The sequence below is a fragment of the Bos taurus genome, chromosome 26 (genome assembly GCF_002263795.3).
Source record: "Bos taurus isolate L1 Dominette 01449 registration number 42190680 breed Hereford chromosome 26, ARS-UCD2.0, whole genome shotgun sequence".
Classification (NCBI taxonomy): Eukaryota; Metazoa; Chordata; class Mammalia; order Artiodactyla; family Bovidae; genus Bos; species Bos taurus.
Window position 1 is genome coordinate 21,140,796 of NC_037353.1, and position 26,768 is coordinate 21,167,563.

Sequence of the window (26,768 nt, forward strand, 5' to 3'; positions counted from 1 at the left end):
TGTGTAAAACAGAGGTAATAATACCTACCTCATAGCTATCTTATGAGGATTAAGTAAGAGTGTCTGGGCCGTAAGTGCCCAGTGTATAGGAGCAGTTATTTTTCTTTGGCTTCTAAGATAAGGCATTCTCTTGTGATCACTCTCTCTCTGCTCTTTTCCCATGTACTTCTTGGATGACTCGATTTCCAGGCACTCCTTAAATACTGATATTTCTCAGGTAGTCTTCTTCAGCTTACAACTGTATTCATCCTACTTTCATCCATTCTCTTAACTTCACCTGTGGCCTATATCCTGATGAGCCCCCAAACCCTATCAGCAATCCAGAGCACCTTGAATTTGTACCTATCAAACAGCAACTAAAGCTCACTTCTCGGTAAAGGAGAACTCATCTTTTTAAAAATCTTGCCCCTTCTCTTCCCAATTAGACTGTAAACTATGGAACAACAGGAAATCATGTTGGGACATGGCTATACTCCTGGAGTGTAGAAAAATGTCTAGTACAGAGGAGTTAAGTATTTCCTGAAGGACTGAATGAGCTCTTTTCTATCAGTAAGATGAATTCTACAAGGGAAAAATGGCTAAGGCCTTGGGTCCCTTCTCCATTCTGGATTGCTCAGTAAGAAGCCACCTGTGAGATCCTGGGATAACAGCTGGACCTAAAGCCCTGGCCCCTCCTACTATATACACACACACACTACTTCATTTCACTAGTTACAGGTAACATGAACACAAGACACTTCCCAACCATGAAAAAGCATTTGGATTTTATATAGTTTAAATATTTTTGAAAATGTTGACAAACATAACCTCTACTTGGAACTGGATGACAGATATGCTTTTAACATAAGATCTTCATCCTAAAATATGACTTTTCCCAAAAAATATTCAATCTTAGGCCTCTTGCTACAGGCAGGTTCCATGGGAATACACAAAAAGAGGCAGGAAAACAGTCCCCATGGGAGACTGTTGTTTCCTAAAAAGCAGGCTGCTATTATACCCTGTGAAGTTCATCAAGTGCTTTTTCCCTTTACTCAATCATCATCCACGGTGAAGTCAAAGGGCTCAAAGTCTTTCCGGAAGCGGCGAGCCAGAGTCTCCTCCTCTTCCTTACTCATCTGACACTTCCTCCAGTCAGACTTGTCAGGAATATTAAGGATAGCTTCACTAGCCAGGACCTCCCTGCAAAAAGAGGACAGAGAAGTCAAAATGGACAATATCCGTCCAAAACCTTCGATTCCTCTCCAGCCAGAGAGCTCTGCTCAGCATCACCCAAAAAAGGCATGCAAATTCCTCTAACTTTGCTCACACCATGTTCTCTTCCCTGAGGGCTATCTCTGCCATTCTATCTATCAAAATCACATCTGTTTTAAAGTGACCAGCCCAGGTCTTAGCTCTTCTCTAACTCCTCAAATTCCATTTACTCCTCTGAACAACCTGGAACTACGTTACTGCTACCTAGAGAATCAACATGACATAGTAGAAAGAGGGCAGGCCCTGCAATCAGAAAGAGACGAGACTGGATTCCATTCCTAGCTCTGCCGTTTGCTGTCTAAGAACAGATTACTTCATCTCTGTGTCTTGATTTCCTCGCCTATGACATGCAAAATAAGGGTTTTCTAATGTATGAAGATAACACAATCAAAGCACCAAACTAGTTGTAATTACATCCTGCCTTAGACTCTAGTTTCGTTATCTCAGGCCATTAATGGGCTGAGGGCACGGTGAAAAGTCAGGCACCTAGTATCATACCCTGATCTGACTTTCTGCCTTTTTTTTAGTGCCCTCAAGTCTATACAGGCACAATACCACATGCTCAATGTCAACAAAATCACCTCTCACACAAGCTATCTTCTAAATGCCACTGCTTTCTATTTTTACTTATTTTGATATATTAGAAATAACCCTATTTGTACATTTGTTTGGTTCATTTTCCACTTTGAAGCTACAGTAAATAGAAAGGCTAAAAACAAATCACAGAATCTTCTAAAAGTCAAAGGACCTAAGCTCAAGTTCTTATTCTCTGGGCAGACTATGAGACTACCTCTTCATCTGTAGAATGAAGATAGACCCATCCTTCTTGTACAGCAGGAAAAAAAAGATGTCTTCTCAAGTATTTTGTTAATTATAAAATGCTATGTTCCCTGGTGGTTCAGATGGTAAAAAATCTGCCTGCTAATGCAGGAGACACTGGAGACGCAGGTTTGATCCCTGGGTTGCGAAGATCCCCTGGAGAAGGAAATGGCAACCCACTCCAATATTCTTGCCTGGAAAATCCCAGACAGAGGAACCTGGCAGGCTACAGTCCATAGGGTGGCAAAGAGTCGAACATGACTGAGTGACTAACACTTTCACTATCACCTGTAAGTTACTACTCTGAAAAATACTCAGTGTTGAAAATACAACCAAATATCAAGAGCATAAAATCATTCAAAGAATCTCTCCTCTGTAAGCTTACATGCATGTGCCCTCAGTATCTAAACCTGTGTCTGCTGCTGAATCAACAACACAAAAGATAATGTCAGATGTCTGAAGCTCCTAATACACTTTTTCTCATTTATTATCTGCTTTGAAAATGTAGACAACTACATTTACTAGACTTGTCTACTGGTGGCAGTCTCTTAGAGGCTTTCCAAATTGGCCCAAAAATGGTTCAGAGTTGACTCAAAGCTCAGTTCTAACTAGGGAAAAAAAACCACTGCAAAACACAGACACCAGCACCAGATAATCTGTCCTGCACATTTTTCCAACTACCCTCCATAATCTCTTCTTGCCAGCAAACTCCTGCCTTCAGTCTCTGCCTAATTTATACCACTCCCTGTACAGTCGTACAGTCATGTTCTCCATGATGTGAGGAACAGAAATGAAGCCTCATCCAAATCTTTAGGACACTTCAGAGTACTGAGTTAAGACCTCAATTTTGGGGTCCAGCAGGCCAGGTCACTGTGACCATGGACAAGCTACCTCACCACTCTAGAGCCACACTGTCCACTACTAAAGCCACCAGCATGCTTGGTCATGTCCAGCTCTTTGCAACCTCACGGACTGTAGTCCACCAGACTCTTACGTCCATGGGATTTCCCAGGCAAGAATACTGGAGTGGGTTGCCTTTTCCTCCTCCAGGAGATCAAACCCACGTCTCCTGCAACTCCTGCATAGGCAGATTCTTTACCACTGAGCCACCTGGGAAACCCAATGAAGGCAGTAGCCTAATATATTTAAATTTAATCATAATTAATTAAATGAAATTAAAAATTGAGTTTCTCAGTCACATTAGCCACATTTCAAGTGCTCGGTAATCACCAGTAATGGGGCTGGGGATTACTGTGTAGGACAGTGTAGATTTATAGAATATGTCTATCATCATGCAAAGTTCTACTGGGCACTCCTCCAGAGTCTCATTCTCCAGACTGGTAAACTGGGATGACAGTACCTACCACACAGAGTTTGGAAGATTAAATGATGCAATGCATGGAAAGTTCTTGGCACAGTGCCTGGCACAGAGCACATGTTCATAGTAGCATTTTCCTCCCTTGGGCTAGAATGCCCAGGCACCAGGTTTACCCTCTAAATCTCCCTCTCAGGCTCAACTTCAGCCCTTTCATGATGCCTTCCATCAAGCAGAAATGGCTCTCCCTTCTCTGGATTTCTAAAGTACATTGTTCCTCAAAACTTTTTTATGGTACTTTCCACATTCTACATTACATTACTGTCATATACGTTAAGTATCTGACTTGCCCTAAGACTATTTGCTCCTTAGGGCAAGGACTATTTCTTGTTTGGCTTTTTATTTAACTCGTCATGCAGCCCACTACTTTATCCAGAGTAGGTCTAGTGAAAACACATTTAAAATAAGAAAAATATACAAACCTTCCAAACTGCAAAGGAAAATTCTTTTTAATTCTGTGGAAAAGTTTCTCTCCTGTGTCAAGTTCAACATAAAAATATGCTGCTCCTGGCTGTGCAATCTACAGTAAACAGAGTCATATGAGGACATGTAATAGTACTTTAAACATTGAAAATCCCAGCCCATCTCTTAAGAGCTTTAATTTGGCAAAGAATTTAGAAGTATAAGAACTTTAATACAACAAAAGTTTAAAAAGACACTGGCAGATATTACAACGATCCTCCCAGTGGCACCTACCTTCCTAAGTTCCTGCCTTAGGAAATTTCTGATTTCTTGCCCTTCCCAGGAAAGCACTAAGGAACTGCTATAATATAATCTTCATCTCTAGTCACATGCTCGAGCACCAAATTGTCACCTGCCTATTTAACATTTGTTGAATGCCTCTGAGTACCTCAGGCTCTATAGGCTAGAAACCCAATACTTCTCCTGGAATATCACCTTCCTCTCCTGTTTTACCTGCTTGATGTCTGAGTGCTCTGGGATTTCCAGGAGCTCTATCTGCTGTTCCTGTGCCTGAGTGATGAAGGCGTCTTTAATGTCATCAGTAGCACAGCTGCTGAGTGGCACAGGAATAACCTAGGGGTGGGGGGGAGACAGGAAAAATTCTTTGTGCAGGTCTCAGAGAGGTTGTGCCTCCCGCACAGTCTCTGAGATGTAGCAAATTCATCACAGGGGTGGAGGAACACCCCTCAGCAGACATTTTCCTCAGGCCAGACAGGTCTATGTCATCCTGTCTGTAAGGACTTAAACTTATGAGACAGCCTTTCACATGTGGGAGGCCATCTCTGATGCAGAAAAGGCTAGAAAGAGATCTCTTTGTCATCAAGCCTTTTCCAGCTCCTATATAATATATGTGGCAGAGTCAGGCCCATTTGAAAACTTAACAAATGTGCCAGAAAGAAAACCACCACAATGACATTCAAATTACCCATAACAGTCTCTGAATTTCTGAGCTGGAAGCCCTGGGCAAGACCTGAGACTGCTTCCTACCTGTGAACTGTCACTCATGCTAAGCTTCACACAAAATAGCCACTCTCTTTCCAAACTCTTATCTGTCAAGGCCCAAATCTTTCCTGGGACCTTCCTGAACTATCCATTTCTTTTCTCAACAAGGCACTTACTACCTGTGCTATTCAGTTGTGCTGACTATGCACTTCCCTGGAAGTCCCTGGAGTTATCACCAGAAACTATAACCTTTTAGATGAATATTATTTAAATATTAATATGAAAGTTCATACTAAATTTTTTAAAGTATTAAGTCAACTATTCAAATACTTAATCTTATATTAGAATCAAACACTTAAATATTTATTAAAATTAACATTTGTTGATGGGCACTTGGATTGTTTCTAAGTCTTAGCTGTTGTAATAGTGCTGCTATGAAAACTGGGGTGCATGCATCTTTTTGAATTAAAGGTTTTCGTCTTTCCTGGATATATACCCAGGACTGAGACTGCTGGATCATAGGATCTATCTTTAGTTTTCTGAGAAACCTCTATACTGTTTTCCATAACGGCTGCACCAATTTACAGTACAACCCAAGTGTCCATCAACAGACGGCTGCCTTAAGAACATGTTGTATATACACACGATGGAATACGAAAAATGATGAACTGTTGCCATTTGCAGCAGCATAATAGGTGAACCTAGTAGAGGGAATTATATTCAATATCTTGTAACAACCTATAAATAGAAAATGATATTTTATATATATATACAAGAACTGAATCACTTTGCTGTACATCTGAAACTAATACAATATTGTCAGTCAACTATACTTCAAAAAAATTAACATTATTTAAATATTTATCAATATCCAGGCCCTTCCAAGCTCTTGGACAGAGATCACATACCTGTAGCTGCAGGTGATGGCTTTTATAATTCCTCTCAAATAGAACACAGCGTTTGCCTCGACTCCTAAAGAACCTCCTCAATGTAGCCTTGTACTTCTCCACCTCTTCTACCACCTCTGCTGAAAGCTCCACCACTGACTGGTAGTGTCCAATGGGCAGAATGAGGACATGGTCATCAGATAAGCCTCCTTTGGCCAGGGCAAGGTAGCACTGAACAGGAAGCACACAGAAGTGAGACTTCAGTCCTGCATGTGTGATTCTTCGGTGAAAAGCCTCTACTAAGTGTGAGCTGCTAGGGTGTGGGGCAAGTGCGCCAGAGGCTACCGGCAGAACTTCTCCTAAAAAAAAATCTGATTTTAGAGGTTATGACAACATTGTTGTCAAGTACCCGCTAAAGAATGAGGTTAGATCCAACAAATTTCTATGCAACTATCAAATGAACTGGGGAAAAATGAGCAGCACACAGCCTGGCTTTTGGCTACAAACACACCAGAGCTGAAGGAGACTAGAACAACAAACTTGGTTTTTCCTCCCAGGCTCCAAACTTGAAACAATTTAACAATTTTCCAGTGACTATCACTCAACCCACAGGAAGATACCACTTCTGATTTCAAAGAACCACTTCTGATTTCAAATGAACTACTTCCCCTACAGTGACACCTAATTCCACCCCTAAATATACTTCCTGGGTTCACGAAAAAGGCTAAGATGATATGATTATCATCATCATCACCAATGTCCCTACAGCCTTAAGCTGCTGACTGACCTTTACAAAATGAAAGCAAACATAACCTAATGGAGAAGGAAGAAGAAGAAACTTCAAACTCAGGTACATCCAAAGAAAACTACGGTTCCCAGCAATGGCTGTGGACAGCTAAACAGCAACTAAAAGTATTTCTGTCAAAACCCAAACACACAAGACTGCTCTGCCACTCAGACATACTTTGAAGGGAAGAGAGCAGAGAACGGGCCAGGCAAATGAAGGTACCAGAGCTTTAGAAAAACAATCCGAAGTATACTTTTAGTGTGGTGCCTTCAAAGTTAAGACTGAACGAAAGAGTCATTTATTTTTCATCTACCCTGAGAAAGCCCAACAGAAAGACAAGATAGGTAACAGCAACAAACTAAAGCATTATCATCCTTGATCTCCTTGGCACAGAGGACTGAACACATCTACAGAGTTAATATTCCAGATGACTAAAGTTCATCAAAACCTCATAAGCACTAAAACAGTAAAAAAAAAAAAAAAAGTACAGTAACCAATGTGATTGTGTTTGTTTTAAAAGGTTACTCTAGAAAATTACATTTTCTAGCCTTTATGTCAGAGGGTTGCTGCCATAAATGGCAGTTTTTATATTGTGATGTGCCTTGAAGCTACTGAAGGCTTCTAGTCTAGACTAAACAGCACCCCTAAGGCAGTACCTTCTAGTTTTTGTGACGTTTCAAACTTGCCCAGTCTCTTCCCTACTTTTCAAGCTCTCAACTTCTAATCTGTGCTGTACTTGAATTCATCTCTAATTTTATCTATGTAAGTAGGACCTGAATGAGTATTTCTCCCATAAATGCATGGATTTTGCAGTACTTATTCTGGACTCTTAGCAGCCTGCAACTGCTTTTACCAACTTAAACCTATGGGTCATTAGCATACTTCTATGTATACCCCTTGAAGAAGGCATGGCTGTTGCTGCTGCTGCTAAGTCGCTTCAGTCGTGTCCGACTCTGTACAGCCTCATAGACGGCAGCCCACTAGGCTCCTCTGTCCCTGGGATTCTCCAGGCAAGAATACTGTAGTGGGTTGCCATTTCCTTCTCCAAGGCACACATGCATGTGAAATTGCTCTGTGTGACCCTATGGACAGCAGCCCACCAGGCTCCTCCGTCCACAGGATTCTCTAGGCAAGAATACTGGAGTGGGTTGCCATTTCCTTCTCTGGGAAGGCATGGCAATGACAGAGAAAAGCCAGGGGAAAAAAGAAAAAAGAAAAAAGCCAAGGGGATCAAAAGGAGTAGTTGCAGAGATGGGACTCCAAGTCCTCAGCCAGATACCCACAGGTCACCAGACATTTGCAACAGATTTCTACCAACAAAGGACAGTGCAGGTAAGGGTAAACTTGATTGGTAGGTAAGCTACCAATCAAGTAGCTTTGGTAGCTAAGTACCAATTGGTAGGTAAGCCAAAATCATCAGGTGACCTCCTATCTGTCCACAATCAAAATCTGATATGCTTTTTGCCCCTCTAACTTCAGGTCAAGATAAGAAGCAGAGTTTTCCTTGAAATTCCCCTAGGCTCATACCCCAGTAAAAGACCCTCATTATCAGGATAAGCTGAGGAAAAAAAGGTCATCCCCAGGAAACAAAATCAGAATAAATCAATGAAAAATGGATGAAAGTATCTGCCTACAAAAGCATCACACACTACGAAATGATCTGTATATATTATCCTCAGGAGCCTTGGAAAATAGCTATTTCTAGTATGGGTGACTAGGGTGCAACTGTAACTCTGAAAATTAAGCTTCTTTTCACTCTAAGTGAATGAAAAAGAAGGATAATGGTCTGTATGGATCCCAGAAGAATGAGGGTCAAAAATGAGTATTATTTAATATAATATCTAAGCAAGTCATGCCCAAGGAAAAGCATTTGGGAAGTCTGAAATAGGATGACTTTACAGTGAGATACATGTATTCCATCAGAACTTTTCATAGCCTGAATAAAATCCTTCTCAAGATCATCCAGTTGTCACAGTCTGATTGCTTACCCAGCAATCTTATAATTATCATCTTGGTTTCCCAGATACCCAGACCAGAAATGTGGATGTGAGTCTTCCTGTCATTAGGAAGCTATATCCTCTACTACTAGGCAAAACTGAGAACTTATCATTTTCGTCTTTTATAATTAGTGTAAATCAGTTCCCAACACTACATAGTTACTATAGATAAAAATTAATAAACTCAAGTTTTAAAATCTGAAGATACAAAAAAAGAATATTAACATTTTTAGCCGAATATGAGTGTATAGGCAACAGAGGACTCCTTTTCAGGGACAAAGAAAATCATTGTTTCAAATGGTAATTCAAAAAAGCAAATCATCATCCCCAAATAGTATGGAATAAAAACATATAAAGTTCAAGAATTTCATAAAAGCATCACCCTAGGAAAGCCATACCTGTTTGTCAGAGAGGAGGGAAAGAAGGAGGAATCTTGTGAAACTGATTCTACCAAACCACAAGAGAACTGCTATAGTTGCCACGGTCAAGATAGACAATATCAAATGTTGGGGAGGATGTAGAAAAACAAGGACCCTCATACATTGCTGGTGGGAAAACAAGATGGTGCAGCTGTTTTGAAAAATAGTTTGGCAGTTTCTTAAAAAGGTAAACATAAAATTACAAAAAACTCCACTTCTTAGGTTAGGGCTATCCAAGAGAAAAAACATATGTTCACACAAAGACATGTATGCAAATGTTCACTAATAGCCATAAAGGGGAAACAACTCAAATGTCCACTTAGTGAATAAATAGAAAAAATGTAGTCTATCCATACAATGGAATACCATTTGACAAGGAGGAATACAAAACTGATACAGGCTACAACATGAATAAGAAGAATATTATGCTAAGTAAAAGGAGCCAGACGCAAAGATGTACAATTCCATTTATACAAAATATCCAGACGGACAAAGTAGACGAGTGGTTTCCTGGAACTGAGGGTGGGTGTGGGGATTAACTGGAAATGGGCATGAGGACTCTTACTGAAGTGATGAACATGTTCTAAAACTGTATTATGTGATGGTTGTACAATCAGTAAGCTTACTAAAAGTCACTGAATTGCACACTTAAAGTAGGTAAATTTTATATGTAAACCATGACTCCATAAAGTCAACAGAAAAGAAACAGGTGTCTTCCTCTCTGCAAGAGGTTCATGGAAGTAACTCACATGTGTGCCAATGTTGACCACCAAATGCTTTTCCACTTCAGGGCTGGCAAGGCAAAACCAGCAGGGTCCTGGAGGCTGAGCTTCACGCAGGAGAAAGACAAATGTTACCACGGTCCAAGCACTACAGCACATAACCACCGACAGAACACGGCCTTGTCTGATCTTTGTGTCCTGCAAAGACTGTGTTACACACTACTGCCACAGCGGGTCTGCTGTGCTCCCACTATGACCCCCGCCCCCATCGCCATTATTAATGAAACTAAATGTCTACAGACGTTCTGAATTGGTAACCAGTCCACAGGTAGGGGATCTACAAGTGATAGCCATAGCATGTAACTGGCAATTGACTGCAATAAGAGAACATTCAACTGGGTGTCTGGAGCCCCATTTCTAGTTCCAGTCATGCCACCAGCTAGTCACATGACGCCAGGAGTTACAAAGTCAACTTCTTCATCTTTGAAACAAGTGGGTGGAAAAGAAGATCTCAATGTATTAACAGCTATCTTTGCTAACATTTTGATTATTATTTTATAAACCTGCACTGGTTTTGTAGGCTCTTAACCTTCTGTTTTACAGACATGAAGGAAAGGAACTTTTTCCATAGTTCTTACAGAAATAGCCTCAGACAGCATCAAAGTCAGGCCATCTTTGCATCCTTTTGTTTTTATTATTGATCTTCTGCCAGAAGAGGCCCTTTGAGCAATGCTGCTTCCCAAACAAGACCCAAAATAACCATTATTGCCCACAGAAGAGACCTCTGGAGCCAAGGTACTTACGAGGTTTGCGAGGCTGCTTTGGGTGAGGAGAAGACTTGCTGTCTCTGCCTGTAGATGAACGCTTCCTTCCCTGCTTTTCATTTAAATCAAAGAAAAACTGGCAGGCTGATTCTTCCTAGAACAGCCAATAGAAGAGTAAATGTTATTAAACTAACCTTTAAGCAAGTAGCCAACCATCACACACAAGGGAACATTGCTACCTTCCTCCCAGCCCTTTCTGCCTAATCTAGAGAAGCAAAATAGTTTGCCAGTCCTGATGCCTGGACTCAGTCACACCTCTCAACACTTATATAACTAAGCTACCAAATTCATCCCTTTGGAAAAGCAAATTAAAATGTAAGTTATACAGCAATTCTTGCCTAAAACACAATAGCATGATCCCGCCCAAATCCCTTTCCCTCTCTCAGTAGGGCTGTAGTAGTCTTACAATTTCACAGATCAAACGACTTTAACTGAGTTTTAATTTAAAAAAATAAAAGGCTGCTCATTAAGAAGGTCTAAGAAAGCAGACCATTCATACTAGTAAGGGAACTTGACATTCCTTGCTTGAGTGAAGGGAAAATGAATTTCAGAAAAGTCTGCTATTAAGAAATCTCTTCAGAGTAAATCTTATTGACCTACTACCACTCATTCAGTTCAATTCAGTTCCAGTCGCTCAGTCGTGTCCGACTCTTTGCGACCCCATGGACTGCAGCACACCAGGCCTCCCTGTCCATCACCAACTCCCAGAGTTTACTCAAACTCATGTTCATTGAGTCGGTGATGCCATCTAACCATCTCATCCTCTGTTGTCCCCTTCTCCTCCTGCCTTCAATCTTTCCCAGCATCGGGATGTTTTCAAATGCGTCAGTTCTTCGCATCAGGTGGCCAAAGTATTGGAGTTTCAGCTTCAGCATCAGTCCTTCCAATGAATATTCAGGACTGATTTCCTTTAGGATGGACTGGTTGATCTCCTTGCTGTCCAAGGGACTCTCAAGAGTCTTCTCCAACACCAGTTCAAAAGCATCAATTCTTCTGTACTCGGCCTTCTTTATAGTCCAACTCTCACATCCATACATGGCATGACTACTGGAAAAACCATAGTTTTGACTAGATGGACCTCTGTTGGCAAAGAAATGTCTCTGCTTTTTAATATGCTGTCTAGGTTGGTCATAACTTTTCTTCCAAGGAGCAAGCATCTTTTAATTTCATGGCTGCAGTCACCATCTGCAGTGATTTTGAAGCCCCCCAAAAATAAAGTCTGTCACTGTTTCCACTGTTTCCCCATCAACTTGCCATGAAGGGATGGGACCAGATGCCATGATCTTAGTTTCCTGAATGTTGAGTTTTAAGCCAACTTTTTCACTCTCCTCTTTCACTTTCAACAAGAGGCTTTTTAGTTCCTCTTCACTTTCTGCCATAAGGGTGGTGTCATCTGCATATCTGAAGTTACTGATATTTCTCCTGGCAATCTTGATTCCGGCTTATGCTTCATCCAGCCCACTGTTTCTCATGATATACTCTGCATATAAGTTAAATAAGCAGGGTGACAACATACAGCCTTGACATACTCCTTTCCTGATTTGGAACCAGTTTGCTGTTCCATGACCATTCTAACTGTTGCTTCCTGACCTACCACTCATTATAAAATAACAAATTACATTGCTACCAAGCACTTGGATCCTTGCCTGAAAAGTTAGGAACAGGGAATTAACTTTAGACAGGAAAGACTTTATATGTGTAACCCCAATATTCGAACCAACTTTAGACAATGAAAGACTTAAAATATAAAACGGTTAACCCCAAACTACAATTAAATGTACACACACACATTGATCCTACTGGAAATCTACTAAAGCTTTCTAATCACCACCACAATTTCCCAAAGGAGAAAAAAAAGAGATTAAGGTTCTAGGGATTAAACTTGCCTAATGAACTAAACTATAACCAGGGAAAAGACACCTATAATGGGTAATCATGCCCAGAAAATGTCACCTCTCAATCAGAACCCACCTCAGGGGCAGGAGTTTGCTTTCCTGTGGACGCTTCCTTCCCAGATTTTCTGTACGGGTTTTCAGTGACATCTGGCGGCTGTTTTACCAGTTCTGCTGCATCCATTAGTTTCATAGGAACAATACTGAATGCATAAAGATACTTTGGAAAAAGAATAACAATATTATTATTTGCATACTATTTATGCAAATATAACCAACCTCCTGGATGTAAAATCCCACAAAAATCTTCAGAAACTGAGTAAAACTAAAGAGCAGCAACCAGCCTATCTGTAGTTCAGAGAATCCATAACAATGCCATTTCGGTGATCTTCGCAAGGGCTAACCACGGGCTGATAAAGTAACAAGCAACTAATCAAAGCCCAGCCCTTACATAAAACAACTAGCACTACAAGGCCTAGAGGGATTTGCTCCATAACCCTTGAAGACAAATTGCTTTTGTCTCTCAGTCCTTTATCTTTACGTGTTGTAGTCCTTTAAAGGACTGGAACCTGGTGGTCCAGAGTCGATGATAAAAAAGTGAAAGAGAGAGCTGGAGGGAAGGAGGGAGAGAGAGAGAAAGACAGACAGACACGGGGACCCAAGCTCTGATGGAGCAAAGGTGCTTTAATGATCTTTTGGTGAGTATAGATAGGCTGTTGTACAAGAAATTTCTTTCGACAATGATAAAGATCAGAAAACCAAATGTACAGCAATCTAGTTCCAAGGGAACAAGGGATTAATAATGGTCACAAGGTCAGGAGACAATCCATATCTCAAGAAAGAGGATCGAGACTAAGCAGTTTTGTCGTAAGGAGAATGTTTACTGAAGGAGATTCAAGCCTGTCTCATCCTATGTCCTCAGTCCTGGGAGCGGTGTGCCCTTCCACCTGTTTCTGGCAACAGAAACTGATGAGGAACGGGATTTATGAGAAACAGCACATAGGAATCCTGTTAAACATTCCCTGACATTTGTGTACTTTGTCAATAGTCACTGTACTGCCCTTGTTTTTTTCCAGTGAAAAACAACTTAGTGTTTTCCTTTGATTTTATACAATTTCTGCTATTTATGCAGATAAATTTTCTTAGGGATTAGTAGCAAGGAACTAAATATATAAATATCTAGAATCTTGGACGGACAGCACAAATATTGAAAACTTTATTTGAGATATGAATAGATGCTTAACCTCACTACTTATCAGGGAAATACAACTGATTAACACTGACACACAACCTTCTTCTGTCAGGATGGCAAAAATGTCAATAAAAACTTGACACTACCCATTGAGAATGTAGACAGAAAACAGTCTCATACACTGCCGGTGGGGGTATAAACTGTAACAAAATTTTGAGATAATTTAATAATACTTGCCGATTTCAAAATGCGCATATTCTGAGTGAAGTATGCGTTGCTTAGGGCTAAGGCTAACAGGTCCCTAAAAGTAAAACAACAGACTATAAATACTGTAAGTGATACTCAGTCTTAAAAGGGCAGTTTAAAAAAAGGAAGAAAGGAAGAAGGGAGGAAAGGCAGATAAGTTGTTAATAAAAAAGAAATTACAAATCAAAACTTGCTAAGAATGCCCTGGGCCCCAAAGTTTGAGCTATTATGGAAAAAACAAAACAGGTATTTGCTTATCTTTTGCATGTACACTGTTCATGGCCTATTAAAGTGAGAAAATCTTCAGATAATTTATCTGTTTTCCCACTTGACTTATTGTTCTAATCTTTAGCTGTCCCAATCCACAATATCCTGGCTTTTGGCCTTAAAGAATCAGAAATGCTCTCAAGGAAGTAAGAAAACCAATATATATACTTTTCTGGTATATTCTCTTTCATTCACTTGCACAGTTTTCTCGTATAAAGCCAATTCCAGGTATCACTAAGACTGCCCAAAGCCAAGGAGAGCTTAGGTAAATCCTTGGGAAGATTTTATTATTTAGGCTAAATGAAGTTGCTATAGTACCACCTGATGTCAAACCCTTGAAAAATACCCATGGAAACAACCACATGGATGTGGGAAGAAAGGAACATAACTCATTTGAAAATCTGCCTTTGTTCCACTGGGCCTATTTTCCCAAACCCTTCCCTAAAATATCCTACAAAGGACCCAAGGAAACTGACCTTTCATTACCATATTACTACAAAGAGTAAAGTTGCTAAAGTACTGGGACATTACAGTTGGGAAGAAGAGAAGATCTGAATCCTAAACTGGGCAAGAGGAACATTTATCAGACAGACAATGAATGCTAACCAATCACCAAACACTCAACATTTACCTTTTTCTTTTCTGGATTTCCAACATTTGCCAGAGCTATAAACCTGGTGGCATGCTGTGCATTTTCCTGTAGAACAATGTGATTTCTGTAATATATTTGAAAGATAATAGGTTATCAACAAACTTTACTTTTTTTTGGCCGTGGCTCGAGGCTTGCTCATTCTTACTTCCCTGACTAGGGAGCGAACCCAGCAATGAAAGCACTGAGGCCTAACCACTAGACTGCCAATGAATTCCCAACAACAAACTTTACTTTTGATCTGCAATTATGAGATATATAGACTCCAAGGGTCCATGAAGAGAGCACAGGCCTAAGTCCATCACTACATCACCACCAGTAATATCTCAGATGTTACCCATCCATTCAGTAGAATAATCATGCCTACTTCCCAGGGCTGCCGTTAGGGAAAAATGAGATCACGAATCTGAAAAGCACAAAAAACTCTTTGATTTTAAAAGAGTTGGGCAACTGGCAAAATGTTAATAATTGCTAATGTAGGTTATGGGTTCAGGAGGGTCCATTATACTATTCTCTCTTCTTTTGTGTAACAATATAATAGAATACCCTAATGGCTAATAATGTGAGAGCATCTTTTCATGCACCTATTGGCCACTGGTGTATGTTCTTCAGAGAAATACATATTTGCATCCTTAAAGGTTGAGCTGCCTTTGAGTGGCTTGTTCCAATAACCTTTTTTAGTGTATGGTTTCAGAGAAGAAGAGGTTTTTCCAGAAGGCATATATGGAGATATAAAACAAAAATCTGTAATATCTATGTTTATACCTTAGGCTGTGGGATTTACAGGGAAAGAGCAGGTTATATTCTTCTTTTGCTCACCTATATTTTTTGAACTTTCAACACATATATTGCTTTTGAATAAAAAAAAAAGTACAAATTGTTTAGGGATTATCCACGCCCTTTACAGTGACAATCATTCACAATAAATTTTACTTAACTCTATAACTTATAAAACACTGGTTTTATTTTTTCTGCAATATATCCTTTAAAAACTCCACCTCCAACCTATACTGAAAAAAAGAAGAAAAAAAATTGATACAAGTTTTTGATTCCTAACTTGAAATGTTTCTTATGTAATTACCCTGAGTTTAAGACTATACAAGGAGCACTGTTTAACCTGATCAAAACAGGACTTGCTATACATCAAGCTATGATGATTAAACAGCACTGTGATGTCAGACACTTAAGCCTACAAGGGGCTCTGTACTGGCAAATCCTTTGTATTTCAAATTAGGAAACCAAACTCAGAGAAGTGGAATGGTTTGAGAGTCACTTATTTCATGCCCGAGAAACTAAAAGAAACCAAGATGTAATATGGCTGAAATGAAAGGGAGAAGTTTACAGAGAAAATCCAAGCAAATTCTTCAAAAAACCAAAAAGAATGGAGCTACTCACCGATATGGAAGCCTCTCATAATAGGTCTTTTCCAAAGAAGCAAAATGATATCTTGGTTTCAAGCCTGTGGCAAGACTGGAGATCAAAGCAGAGCCACATTTTTTGGTATCCACTTCTCCCTAGTAAACAGAAATTTAGTCATCATTAACAGATCTACAAGTTATCATGAAATGCAGAGATATAACAAGACACTTTGAAATGTCTTTGGAATTTTTATGTGGCTACAATGTGGCAGTAGAATTTGCATCATGAATTCTACTCTATGGCAATCAGAGAAACTCAAACACATAAGGGGAAAATGGGCTAATTACAAATGCAGAAATAAGAACAATAGTTAGAAGCCAGAAGTTAAGGAGGAAGGTTACTCCTCCATACAAACACCCAAAACAAGATTTATTAAAATCTCATTTGGGAAGGTAAGTATTTTCTCTCTGGAGCTCACAGACTGTGTGTCTATAATTCGCTTTGCTGTGCTCCTGTAGTTCTGATAAACAATCACTACAGAAGATTAAAATCAAAAAGCTAGCTTTCAGGGCCCCTAGGATCCACAGAATATTTGCCATAGAACATTCAGGGACTTCATCACATAAGCATACAACCCTCTATTTTGCTTCAGTCAAGGAAAGCATGGCTTGCAGAAGGATACAATCATGCCCCTGGTTCAGTCTGTCAAAAGTTAGGCTTATTCCCAGAGCTTCCATTAACAACAAATTATGTGACCTCTCACCCATAAACCAGTTCATACTTTCTCTTAGAATGAAGTTCTAAGAGAAAAGTATGAACTGGTAAGAGAGAAATTATCAGAGTTAACTTTCCACTAAGTAAAGCAACACTTTCCTTTTGCCTTATGCTTGACTCCTTCAGCTGTCTGCTGAAGGACAGGGAATTGGCCTTGAGGCTAGTATCTTAGGGACTGGTGTTTTTCCCCCTATAAATATGTGATTATTCATTTTCACCAAAGTCAACTTTAATCAAAAATTATAAACTTTTTTTAGCACCCTTTTCATTCTTCCTTATAGAGTATCACTTGTTCCTCCCATCATCACTTTAGTAGTCTTTCTCTGAATCTACTGCCTCTTATGTTCTAGTGGCAGAATAACCATGGATATTTGGAAGGGGAAGAGCGTGGCCCTTCTACATTCAATATCCTGACACTGCCTGGTATTTTGTTGGCCTTTTTGGTCACAGACATATTGTGCTGAAGCTGACAGACAGTAGTCTACAATGCCCTTTTCTAGATCATCATTGATAACTCTGCGTCTAGGAACTGATATTTTTTCCCTACTCTTTACATTTTCCTTCACTGAAGCTCAGTGGATGCTTTCTGCCCTCACAGACAATCTTTCAAGGTCTTCCTTAGGCTTATTTTCCACCAGAGTAGCTCCCCATGATAGCCGTCACTCACCAACCTGGTGTACATCTTCTTCTTATAAATAATATTTAGATCAAATCCAATGACACAGTCCAATACATTCCAACATTAAAGCTTTCCCATCAAAGAACTACTAAGTTTTCAACATACTGTGTCCCAACTTTAGATCGCTATCTTCACTCCCATAATGATTCCATCTTTTAAAATATTTTAATAGCCAAAAATATATAATCTGGAATGGAAAGGGATAAATAAAACTGCAGAGCTGCCACTACCTACGAATATTTCACTGAATATTAGTGACTCCTCAAAACATCTTAAGGCTAAGAAAGGATACTTGAGGCAGAGACTACAATTCTTAAAAAGCTTTCATTTATAATTAAGACTTCAGCAATTTCATTGGTGAACTGTGTTTTCACAAGATCAACTTGTTTTCATCAGCCAATAGGCTTTAAGTATCCCCCAAAAAATTCACACAAGGTTTCTACTGAAAGGAACTAAGAACTGAAACACTCAAAGAGCAAAAAAAAGAAAAAAAAAAAAGCTCAAATTAAGCCACTGCAATTTGCTTTTAGAAATTCCAACTGAACAAACACTACTCACAGAAGAATTCCCAAAGTTCCCCACATACTTGGGCCACGGGGATGTGAGCAAGATATCAACACCCTTAAACTGGGGTGTTGAACACAGCATTGTCCTTAGGGAAGACACATCCTTGGGACTGAAACTGTAACCTGGGACAGGCTCATTTAAGGACTCTGTCCCACTGAGGTACACAATCTGTAGTCCTGAACTTCCAGTGAAGACACCTTTACGACCTGGGTTCAAAGAAAATGGAAAAGTTTTAGTCAAACTGCAGAAGGAAATGTCACGCTGGTGATGAATCTCTTTCATGCCCCAACTCTCTTAAAGCCCACTTCTGGCTCCCAGGTCTCAACGGTGGACAGCTACAACAGTATTCCTGTTCAGTACACAAGAGCTGTCCTTATGTGGAAGCTGCTGGAGCCCACAGTCTGACTGCTCTAGGTGCCTCACAACTGAAAAAACTTTGGAAGCACTGATTAAGAAAAAGGCTTTCTGCCTTCTAGAGACTCCATAGGGACTAAAAGAAATCTAGACACCTAGAGTGGCACTGAGAAGACAAAAAATAATTGCAGGTTTGAGTAAGCTCTAGTCTAGAACAGATGTGCACTTTATGAAGGCAGACACTTCCAAATGAAGGAACACATTAGGAAAGAGCAATTATTTAGGAAAAGTTAAGAGACTCTGCCATCTTCTCAATTTATTCCTGGCTTGTGCCCTTGATTCTCTTCCTTTGTGTTGCCTCCAGAACCTTGTTCCATCAGCTTTCACCCCCCTTTCATCTACTGAGTCTCACATGGCTCTTTCCACATACTGACTCATTATGGAACACATATACTAACAAGAATAACGAAGTAATAAAGAACACACATACTAATTAAAAAAAAAAAATAACACTATAAAGGAGCATTTATAGCAAAGGAAATGTGGAAGCTTTCTAAAGAAAAGAGAGACCAAGAGAGAGGAAATGTGAAGAGTGGTTGAGCCATTTTAGAAAAAACTTAGTTGAATGATGCAAGAAGCAGTAGTGGTTGAAGGAGGGGAGCAGGGGAAGAAGGAAAACAAAATTTGACATTTTTTTTTTTTAAACAAAACAAAAAAAACAGCCAGACACTGAAAGGACCCACTATAAGAGTTTCAGGGGGTTGCAGAGGAACAACTTTAACCTGGAATTGAAGAGTGGACCTTGAATTGGAAAAAGGACAAGAAAGTAGTGAAAAAGCCAAGGACCAGCATTAAAAACTTGAGTTTTTTAAAACCTCAGTGAAACCTAGAGCTATAGGAATTAGGAGTCTAATTAACAAATAAGCTGTATGTATCTAGTAATGTTACACAGTGAGACACATACATGGAGTTAAAAAACACACACACACACACTTTATACTTTAGGTACTCCAAACATTGTAGTCAAACAGTTTACTCCTCTAGTTGACTGAAACAGTATATATTGGGTTGTGGGAGTACAAGGAGATTGGGGAGAGGTGTGAGACACCAGAAACAGAGAAAAAATGACATAGTCTTAAACATATGGACATTGATTTTAGAAAAGAAGCCCCTCATCCCCATTCTCTCAGGCAGTAATGGCAGATGAATCCAGCCACAAATTTCCTGGAAGACTAATTCCTGGGACACATTATGTTCATTACAAACATACAAAATATCCACTTACCCAGATAAGTAATGTTTTCAGCTAATTCACACCCATCAACATCTTGGAAATATTTCACTGTTTCTTGGTTATTGGCACCCAGCACATATGTCTGAATAGGAGCTAGTAAGAGAAACAGACATGACACTGGCTAGTTAGCAGATCTGCCTGGGGACCTGAGAACTGCTTCCCCATAGGAAAAACATCCATAGTGAAGGTAGAGCCTGCAATCCTCCACGTGGAACATGCTCACCACAGAGGACATCCTACAGCCAACCTGTGGCTTGATTATCAAATGGTATCACTAGGCTTATCACATCTTGGAAGGAATGGTCAATGTAGTTAGGAAAGCAGACCCAAAAGAGCTTCATTAAAAAAACATCAAAACTGAAAAAAAGGAAAGAACACATACAGTTGCATTATTCAATTCTTTCCTACTGAGAAGAGAATTCTTTTCCTGGAACTAAATCCAACCAAATTAAAAATGTGAACATTCAGATGCATAGACATTCTTCCCAGATCAATGCAAAACTCAAAGGCAAACTTTTAAATCACTAATATGTAAAACACAACTTGGCAAGAACCAGGGAGCCTTAAAACTTTGTTAGAAATCATGTTAAAAATAAGTTCTGGGGACTTCCCTGGTGGTCCAGTAGCCAAGACTCCACACTCCCAAAGCAGAGGGCCTGGGTTCAATGCCTGGTTGGGGAACTAGATCCCACACGCTGCAACTAAAACCGGGCAAAGCCAAATAAATAAAATATTAAAAAGAAAAGTAAGTTCATACCTTTCTTGACGCCAGTTTTATATTCTTCCCATTCAGCATCTGGAGTGGAGCCAAAGAAATTTCCTACACACAACAGCAGCTAAAATGAGTTTTTTAAACAGATATGAGATTTTTTTAAAGAACTATCAAATAGTACATAATTAATTGACAGTAACATTATTTGGCTAACTGTCCTATTTAATTATCTCTAACCAAATTTTCAGAGAAGGCAATGGCAACCCACTCCAGTACTCTTGCCTGGAAAATCCCATGGACAGAGGAGCCTGGTAGGCTTCAGTCCATGGGGTCACGAAGAGTAAGGCACACCTGAACGACTTCACTTTCACTTTTCACTTTCATGCACTGGAGAAGGAAATGGCAACCCACTCCAGTGTTCTTGCCTGGAGAATCCCAGGGATGGGGGAGCCTAGTGGGCTGCTGTCTATGGGGTTGCACAGAGTCGGACACGACTGAAGTGACTTAGCAGCAGCAGCAGCAACCAAATTTTTTCTTAATTTATAGAATTTCTAAACATAATTCTTTAACAATTGTAGTAGTTACTCTGAGTCTACCAATTACTGAATTTTGGCTCTCTAGCTGTCAAATACAAGCTGGTGAAGGGGATGAGAGGGTCAGGGAAAAAAATGGAGAAATCAACCTTGAAGAATCTGTGAAATACAAAACTTAGGTATCTCTCTGGTATTAGGTACCCTGAGAGATATAGGAAATAAAGGACACATTTTCTGCTTGTTGTCTTACTCAACCTTTAGCCCAATGAACAAATAATTCCCATACCTAGAATACTCTTCTGTACTCTTAAGAATTTAGAGTCCAGTAGTCAACAATACTGGAGAAGGCAATGGCACCCCACTCCAGTACTCTTCTTGCCTGGAAAATTCCATGGATGGAGAAGTCTAGTGGGCTGCAGTCCATGGGGTTGCTAAGAGTCGGACACAACTGAGCGACTTCCCTTTCACTTTTCACTTTCATGCATTGGAGAAGGAAATGGCAACCCACTCCAGTGTTCTTGCCTGGAGAATCCCAGGGACAGCGGAGCCTGGTGGGCTGCCGTCTGTGGGGTCGCACAGAGTGGGACACGACTGAGAGACTTAGCAGCAGCAGCAGCAGCAGCAGTCAACAATACATAACAATCAGGGCTCTTTAGTTTGTGAAGCATTTGCACATATATTGTCTGACTTCATCCACACCATATACCCATGAAATAGATCTGTGCTTCCCAAACCCAGTAATCAGAATCACTAAGGGAGGTTTTTCCAGTAGTCATGTATGGATGTGAGAGTTGGACTATAAAGAAAGCTGAGCGCCAAAGAATTGATGCTTCTGAACTGTGGTGTGGGAAAAGAGACTCTTGAGAGTCCCTTGGACTGCAAGGAGATCCAACCAGTCCATCCTAAAGGAGATCAGTCCTGGGTATTCATTGGAAGGACTGACGTTGAAGCTGAAACTCCAGTACTTCGGCCATTTGATGCAAAGAGCTGACTCATTTGAAAAGACCCTGATGCTGGGAAAAGATTGAAGGCAGGAGGAGAAGGGGATGACAGAGGATGAGATGGTTGGATAGCATCACCGACTCAATGGACATGAGTTTGGGTAGTCTCCAGGGGTTGGTGATAGACAGGGAGGCCTGGCGTGCTGCAGTTCATGGGGTCACAAAGAGTCGGACACTACTGAGCGACTGAACTGAACTGAAGGGAGGTTTTGCTAGTCTGTTTTCAGTTTTGTGTAAAGTAATAAAGTAATAAAACTCAAATTCAAGAGTATAAAAAAGTCTACAGTAAACACATCATCCCCTTTCCCATACCACTCTTCAGCTACTAAATTTCCATGCTCACAAAAGAAACTCAGTCTAACAAGAGAGTAGGTGTTTCAGAAATGTATAAAGAAGCCCAAACTTTAATATGTTTGATTACAACAATCAAATTTTTAAATGCAGTAGAAAGAAACATCTTACATCAAAGTTTCCACTTTTCTTCTGAATTGCTCGAACTCTATTGAATAAAGCATCAAACTTTCCTTCGACATCTCCACATGCCAAGCTGCAAATAATAATAAATGTTAAAGCAGTTCAGGATACACAAATGGGCCTGCCAGGTTTGGTATATATACTAGTCTTCCTGGATCAGGGAGATTTGTGTTCCAGTCTCTCTGAGGTTACCTGAGGGGTTCAAGGCATGTGAACTATTAGTGACTGCTGGGCGGCTCCACCTGAAGGTCTCACCAGTTATCTTCACCATATCTAAAATTTAGCTTATCATTTCCTCCAAAATTGAACCAGTTTCTTCTCACTTGCCAAGTTTTGTACATAAGTCTACTGCCAATCGGAGAAGGCAATGGCACCCCACTCCAGTACTCTTGCCTGTAAAATCCCATCAACGGAGGAGCCTGGTGGGCTCCAGTCCATGGGGCCCCTAAGAGTCGGACATGACTGAGCGACTTCACTTTGACTTTTCACTTTCATGCATTGGAGAAGGAAATGGCAACCCACTCCAGTGTTCTTGCCTGGAGAATCCCAGGGACACAGAAGCCTAGTGGGCTGCCGTCTATGGGGTCGCACAGAGTCCGACATGACTGAAGCGACTTAGCAGCAGCAGCAGCAGCTACTGCCAATTGGATTACGAAGAGGCAAAAATCCCCCATGCAGTCATCAAGTCTCTTCAATTCCTTTTACAAGTATCTTTTGTGATCCTCTTGTAGCTTCCATTTCCACTGCCACTATCTTAGCACAGGATTTCAGGCATCCATTCAACAAACACACACTGAGCACCTACAGTATGCTTTGCTAAGTGCAGTGTGCCAAGTACTATGCTGAGGACATGTCAAGGAATACAAAGAAGAGGAATTTTCTTTATATTCTCTGCCTCAGGACAATTATGAGGCAGAGCAACTGAGAGTCCTGTAGTTACTGAAGAGGCAGAATCAGAGACAAATATAATGAATCTGGTATTGGCTACAACATAGGGAATATACTTACATTTTCTCTAATACCTTCCCTTCTTCCTGTCCATCCTACATAAAGCCAACAGTTTAATGTTCTTTCCTCAAAAACATTAAGACAACTCCACAGCCAGAGAGATGACAGCTTTTCACAAGTCCCTGATCTCTTTCCCCAATGCTTTCTCCAAGTTCCAAAACAGAAACCTTCTCTACTGTCAATCTGATCACTCTCTCTGTCTCTGCCATTCCCTTGGGGTGGTGACATCTCCTAACAGTCCCACTCTACCCATCTTGAATCTAAAAGATTTCCCATCTTTCAAGGCCAAGCACATCTCTAAAGCCTTCCTGACCAGCTCAGAAAGTCCTCTTCTCAAAACTTTAGAAACCCAAATAGCTTTTCAGAGCAAACTCTGTAATAAATTATTTGGCATGTTCATTTATCTTCGGAGCACCACCTCTTCTAGGAAGCCCTCCAGTCCCTATCAATCACCAATTCCTAGTGCTCCCAAAGGACCCTGCACTTCCTCTTTCATAGCAGTTGTCACATGGAATTACCATTGTTTGGGGGACAGCCACTGTCCAGTCTGTACATCATAAGACACCTCAAAACTCATCATCTCCTCATCTGGGCCCTTTGCCACGGTTTCCAATCCTACTGAAGAAAAACAGAAATCTAGGATCCAGACTATGCTGACTTCTTTGCACTCATAACCAAACATCTCCAAGCCGTGTTGATGTCCTCTCTTTAACAGACCTTGAATTTCTGCACTTTTCTTCTTCATTTACCTAGTCCTAGCTGTCTTCTACTTTGGCTCCAATTTTTTTTTCACACTGCAGCCAGAATCGCTTTCCAAAATGAAAATTTGATCATGTCAAGGTGTTCGTAAACATTCTAGTGACTTTTTTGGAATAAAGACAAAAAAAAAGACTATTAATCAAAGTTCAATCCTCACTTCCTTGATTCCTCACATTAACCCAAATATCCTATATAAATCCTCCCAGAACCGTGAACCTTTTCCTCCTGACATTTACCAGGACCATAATTTAACATTTATCTGGTTTCCTGATTAATATTTGTTCCCCTAAACTATAAGATCCATTAGGGCAGGAATTCCATCTGTGCAACGCCTAGCACCAGTGCCTGGTACACTACAACTGTTCAATCAATGCTGATGAATGAATGGATGAATGGAAGGCCTCTCCGCACCACCCCCCTGAAAAAACGCGCCAGGGCAAAGGTCCTCTCTCTCTCTCTTCAGTCGAACCCTGCCCAGGACCTATAAGTGGGCCCATGCCTACAATTTTTGGCTAATAAATATACTGCAAGGAGAAACGAAGGGGAAATTGATATATATCAGAGGCCAGGAAGGCCTAACATGAAGACCTGACTCTGACAGCTTCCTCTTCTCTCTGCGACTGTAGACAATAGTCTCCCGCTTCAGAAGCGAAAACAATCGGGAGAAGAGGCCTGCTTGCCGTGGCCAGGCAAAGACGCGATAGGAGCTCACCAGCAGGCTCCGGGCTTCCACCCCGGGCTTTCCTCCTTTCTTCACGTCTTTAGAAAAACCCTCTCCAGCAGACACAAACACACAGAGACACATAGGCTTCGGACTCAGGTTCACTTACAGGCGCAGCGGTTTCTGAGCCATCTGCGTTAACAACCTGGGTTGGACCGACCAAGCAAAGCTGGAATTGCGAACCCACGCGACTCCGGAAAACCCGGCCGCACAGAGATAAGACGACAGCCCGCCCAACCAATGAAAACTCATTAACCTACAGAGAGCGCCGAGGGACAAAGTTCTCTCCCAGATGGTTTCGCCTCGCGGAGGAACCGCAAAAGGAGCGTAGAAGAGGTAACGAAGGAAAACATTCCGACTGTAATTTTTGTATTTGGCGGCAATTGAAATTAGTGAGCTGCTAGAAAGCTGTCTGCACAATGTTGACCCCAACCTAACCATGTCACTCTGGTAGGCAAGACAGACTCCCTGCACACATGCTTTTTATAAGTTTTCTGTTCAGTTCAGTTCAGTCGCTCAGTCGTGTCCGACTCTTTGTGACCCCATGAATCGCAGCACGCCAGGCTTCCCTGTCCATCACCAACTCCCGGAGTTCAGTGAGACTCACGTCCATCGAGTCGGTGATGCCATCAGCCATCTCATCCTCTGTCATCCCCTTCTCCTCCTGCCCCCAATCCCTCCCAGCATCAGAGTCTTTTCCAATGAGTCAACTCTTCGCATGAGGTGGCCAAAGTACTGGAGTTTCAGCTTTAGCATCATTCCTTCCAAAGAACACCCAGGGCTGATCTTTAGAATAGACTGGTTGGATCTCTTTGCAGTCCAAGGGACTCTCAAGAGTCTTCTCCAACACCGCAGTTCAAAAGCATCAATTCTTAAGCGCTCAGCTTTCTTCACAATCCAATTCTCACATCCATACATGACCACTGGAAAAACCATAGCCTTGACTAGACGGACCTTTGTTGGCAAAGTAATGTCTCTGCTTTTCAATATGCTATCTAGGTTGGTCATAACTTTTTTTCCAAGCAATGGCACCCCACTCCAGTACTCTTGCTTGGAAAATCCCACGGACGGAGGAGCCTGTTAGGCTGCAATCCATGGGGTCGTTAAGAGTCGGACAGGACTGAGCGACTTCACTTTCACTTTTCACTTTCATGCATTGGAGAAGGAAATGGCAACCCATTCCAGTGTTCTTGCCTGGAGAATCCCAGGGATGGGGGAGCCTAGTGGGCTGCCGTCTATGGGGTCGCACAGAGTCGGACACGACTGAAGTGACTTAGCATAGCATAGCATAGCAAGCGTCTTTTAATTTCATGGCTGCAGTCACTATCTACAGTGATTTTGGAGCCCAAAAAATAAAGTCTGACACTGTTTCCACTGTTTCCCCATCTATTTCCCATGAAGTGATGGGACCAGATGCCATGATCTTAGTTTTCTGAATGTTGAGCTTTATTTATTTTTTTTTTTTTTGGAATGTTGAGCTTTAAGCCAACTTTTTCACTCTCCACTTTCACTTTCATCAAGAGGCTTTTTTTTTTTATTTAAACTTCACATAATTGTACTAGTTTTGCCAAACATCAAAATGAATCCGCCACAGGTATACACGTGCTCCCCATCCTGAACCCTCCTCCCTCCTCCCTCCCCATACCACCCCTCTGGGTCATCCCAGTGCACTAGCCCCAAGCATCCAGTATCGTGCATCGAACCTGGGCTGGCAACTCATTTCTTACATGATATTTTACATGTTTCAATGTCATTCTCCCAAATCTTCCCACCCTCTCCCTCTCCCACAGAGTCCATAAGAC

General features: G+C 40.9%; 1 protein-coding gene and 1 non-coding gene across 7 annotated transcripts; both read right to left on the minus strand.

Annotated features, from left to right (window-relative positions):
* Window positions 1-745: 745 nt before the first annotated feature.
* CWF19L1 (CWF19 like cell cycle control factor 1) lies at window positions 746-25,184 on the minus strand. Of its 6 annotated transcripts, none has more exons than XM_059881800.1 (15): window positions 25,076-25,184; window positions 22,467-22,551; window positions 21,290-21,566; window positions 20,516-20,594; window positions 19,750-19,851; window positions 18,102-18,316; window positions 16,127-16,245; window positions 14,714-14,798; window positions 12,457-12,597; window positions 10,465-10,579; window positions 9,689-9,768; window positions 5,758-5,967; window positions 4,361-4,480; window positions 3,868-3,965; window positions 746-1,179 (listed from the first exon to the last, which is right to left on the minus strand). In XM_059881800.1, exons 6-15 carry the CDS (start codon window positions 18,189-18,191, stop codon window positions 1,032-1,034), a joined length of 1,206 nt encoding a protein of 401 aa, XP_059737783.1. In that variant the 5' UTR covers window positions 18,192-18,316; window positions 19,750-19,851; window positions 20,516-20,594; window positions 21,290-21,566; window positions 22,467-22,551; window positions 25,076-25,184; the 3' UTR covers window positions 746-1,031. The 6 variants fall into 6 exon arrangements, with proteins under 6 accessions (XP_059737783.1, XP_059737784.1, XP_015316130.1 ...); XM_059881801.1 differs by having other exon boundaries at window positions 24,958-25,184; XM_015460644.3 differs by lacking the exons at window positions 21,290-21,566; window positions 25,076-25,184 and adding an exon at window positions 24,958-24,965.
* LOC112444563 (small nucleolar RNA SNORA12) lies at window positions 4,672-4,819 on the minus strand. Its single transcript, XR_003032915.1, has one exon. It is a non-coding gene; the product is annotated as a small nucleolar RNA SNORA12 (small nucleolar RNA).
* Window positions 25,185-26,768: the final 1,584 nt, after the last annotated feature.

Excerpts from the sequence above, each read along its gene's own strand:
- CWF19L1 (NM_001192085.1), bottom strand. The coding sequence starts at position 25,098 with ATGGCTCAGAAACCGCTGCGCCT. Across the intron at positions 18,317-19,749 it reads TGAAAACATTACTTATCTGG|GTCGTAAAGGTGTCTTCACT; the intron begins GTAAGTGGATAT and ends CTTTGAACCCAG. Across the intron at positions 1,180-3,867 it reads TTTCCTTTGCAGTTTGGAAG|GGAGGTCCTGGCTAGTGAAG; the intron begins GTTTGTATATTT and ends CTCTTTTTGCAG.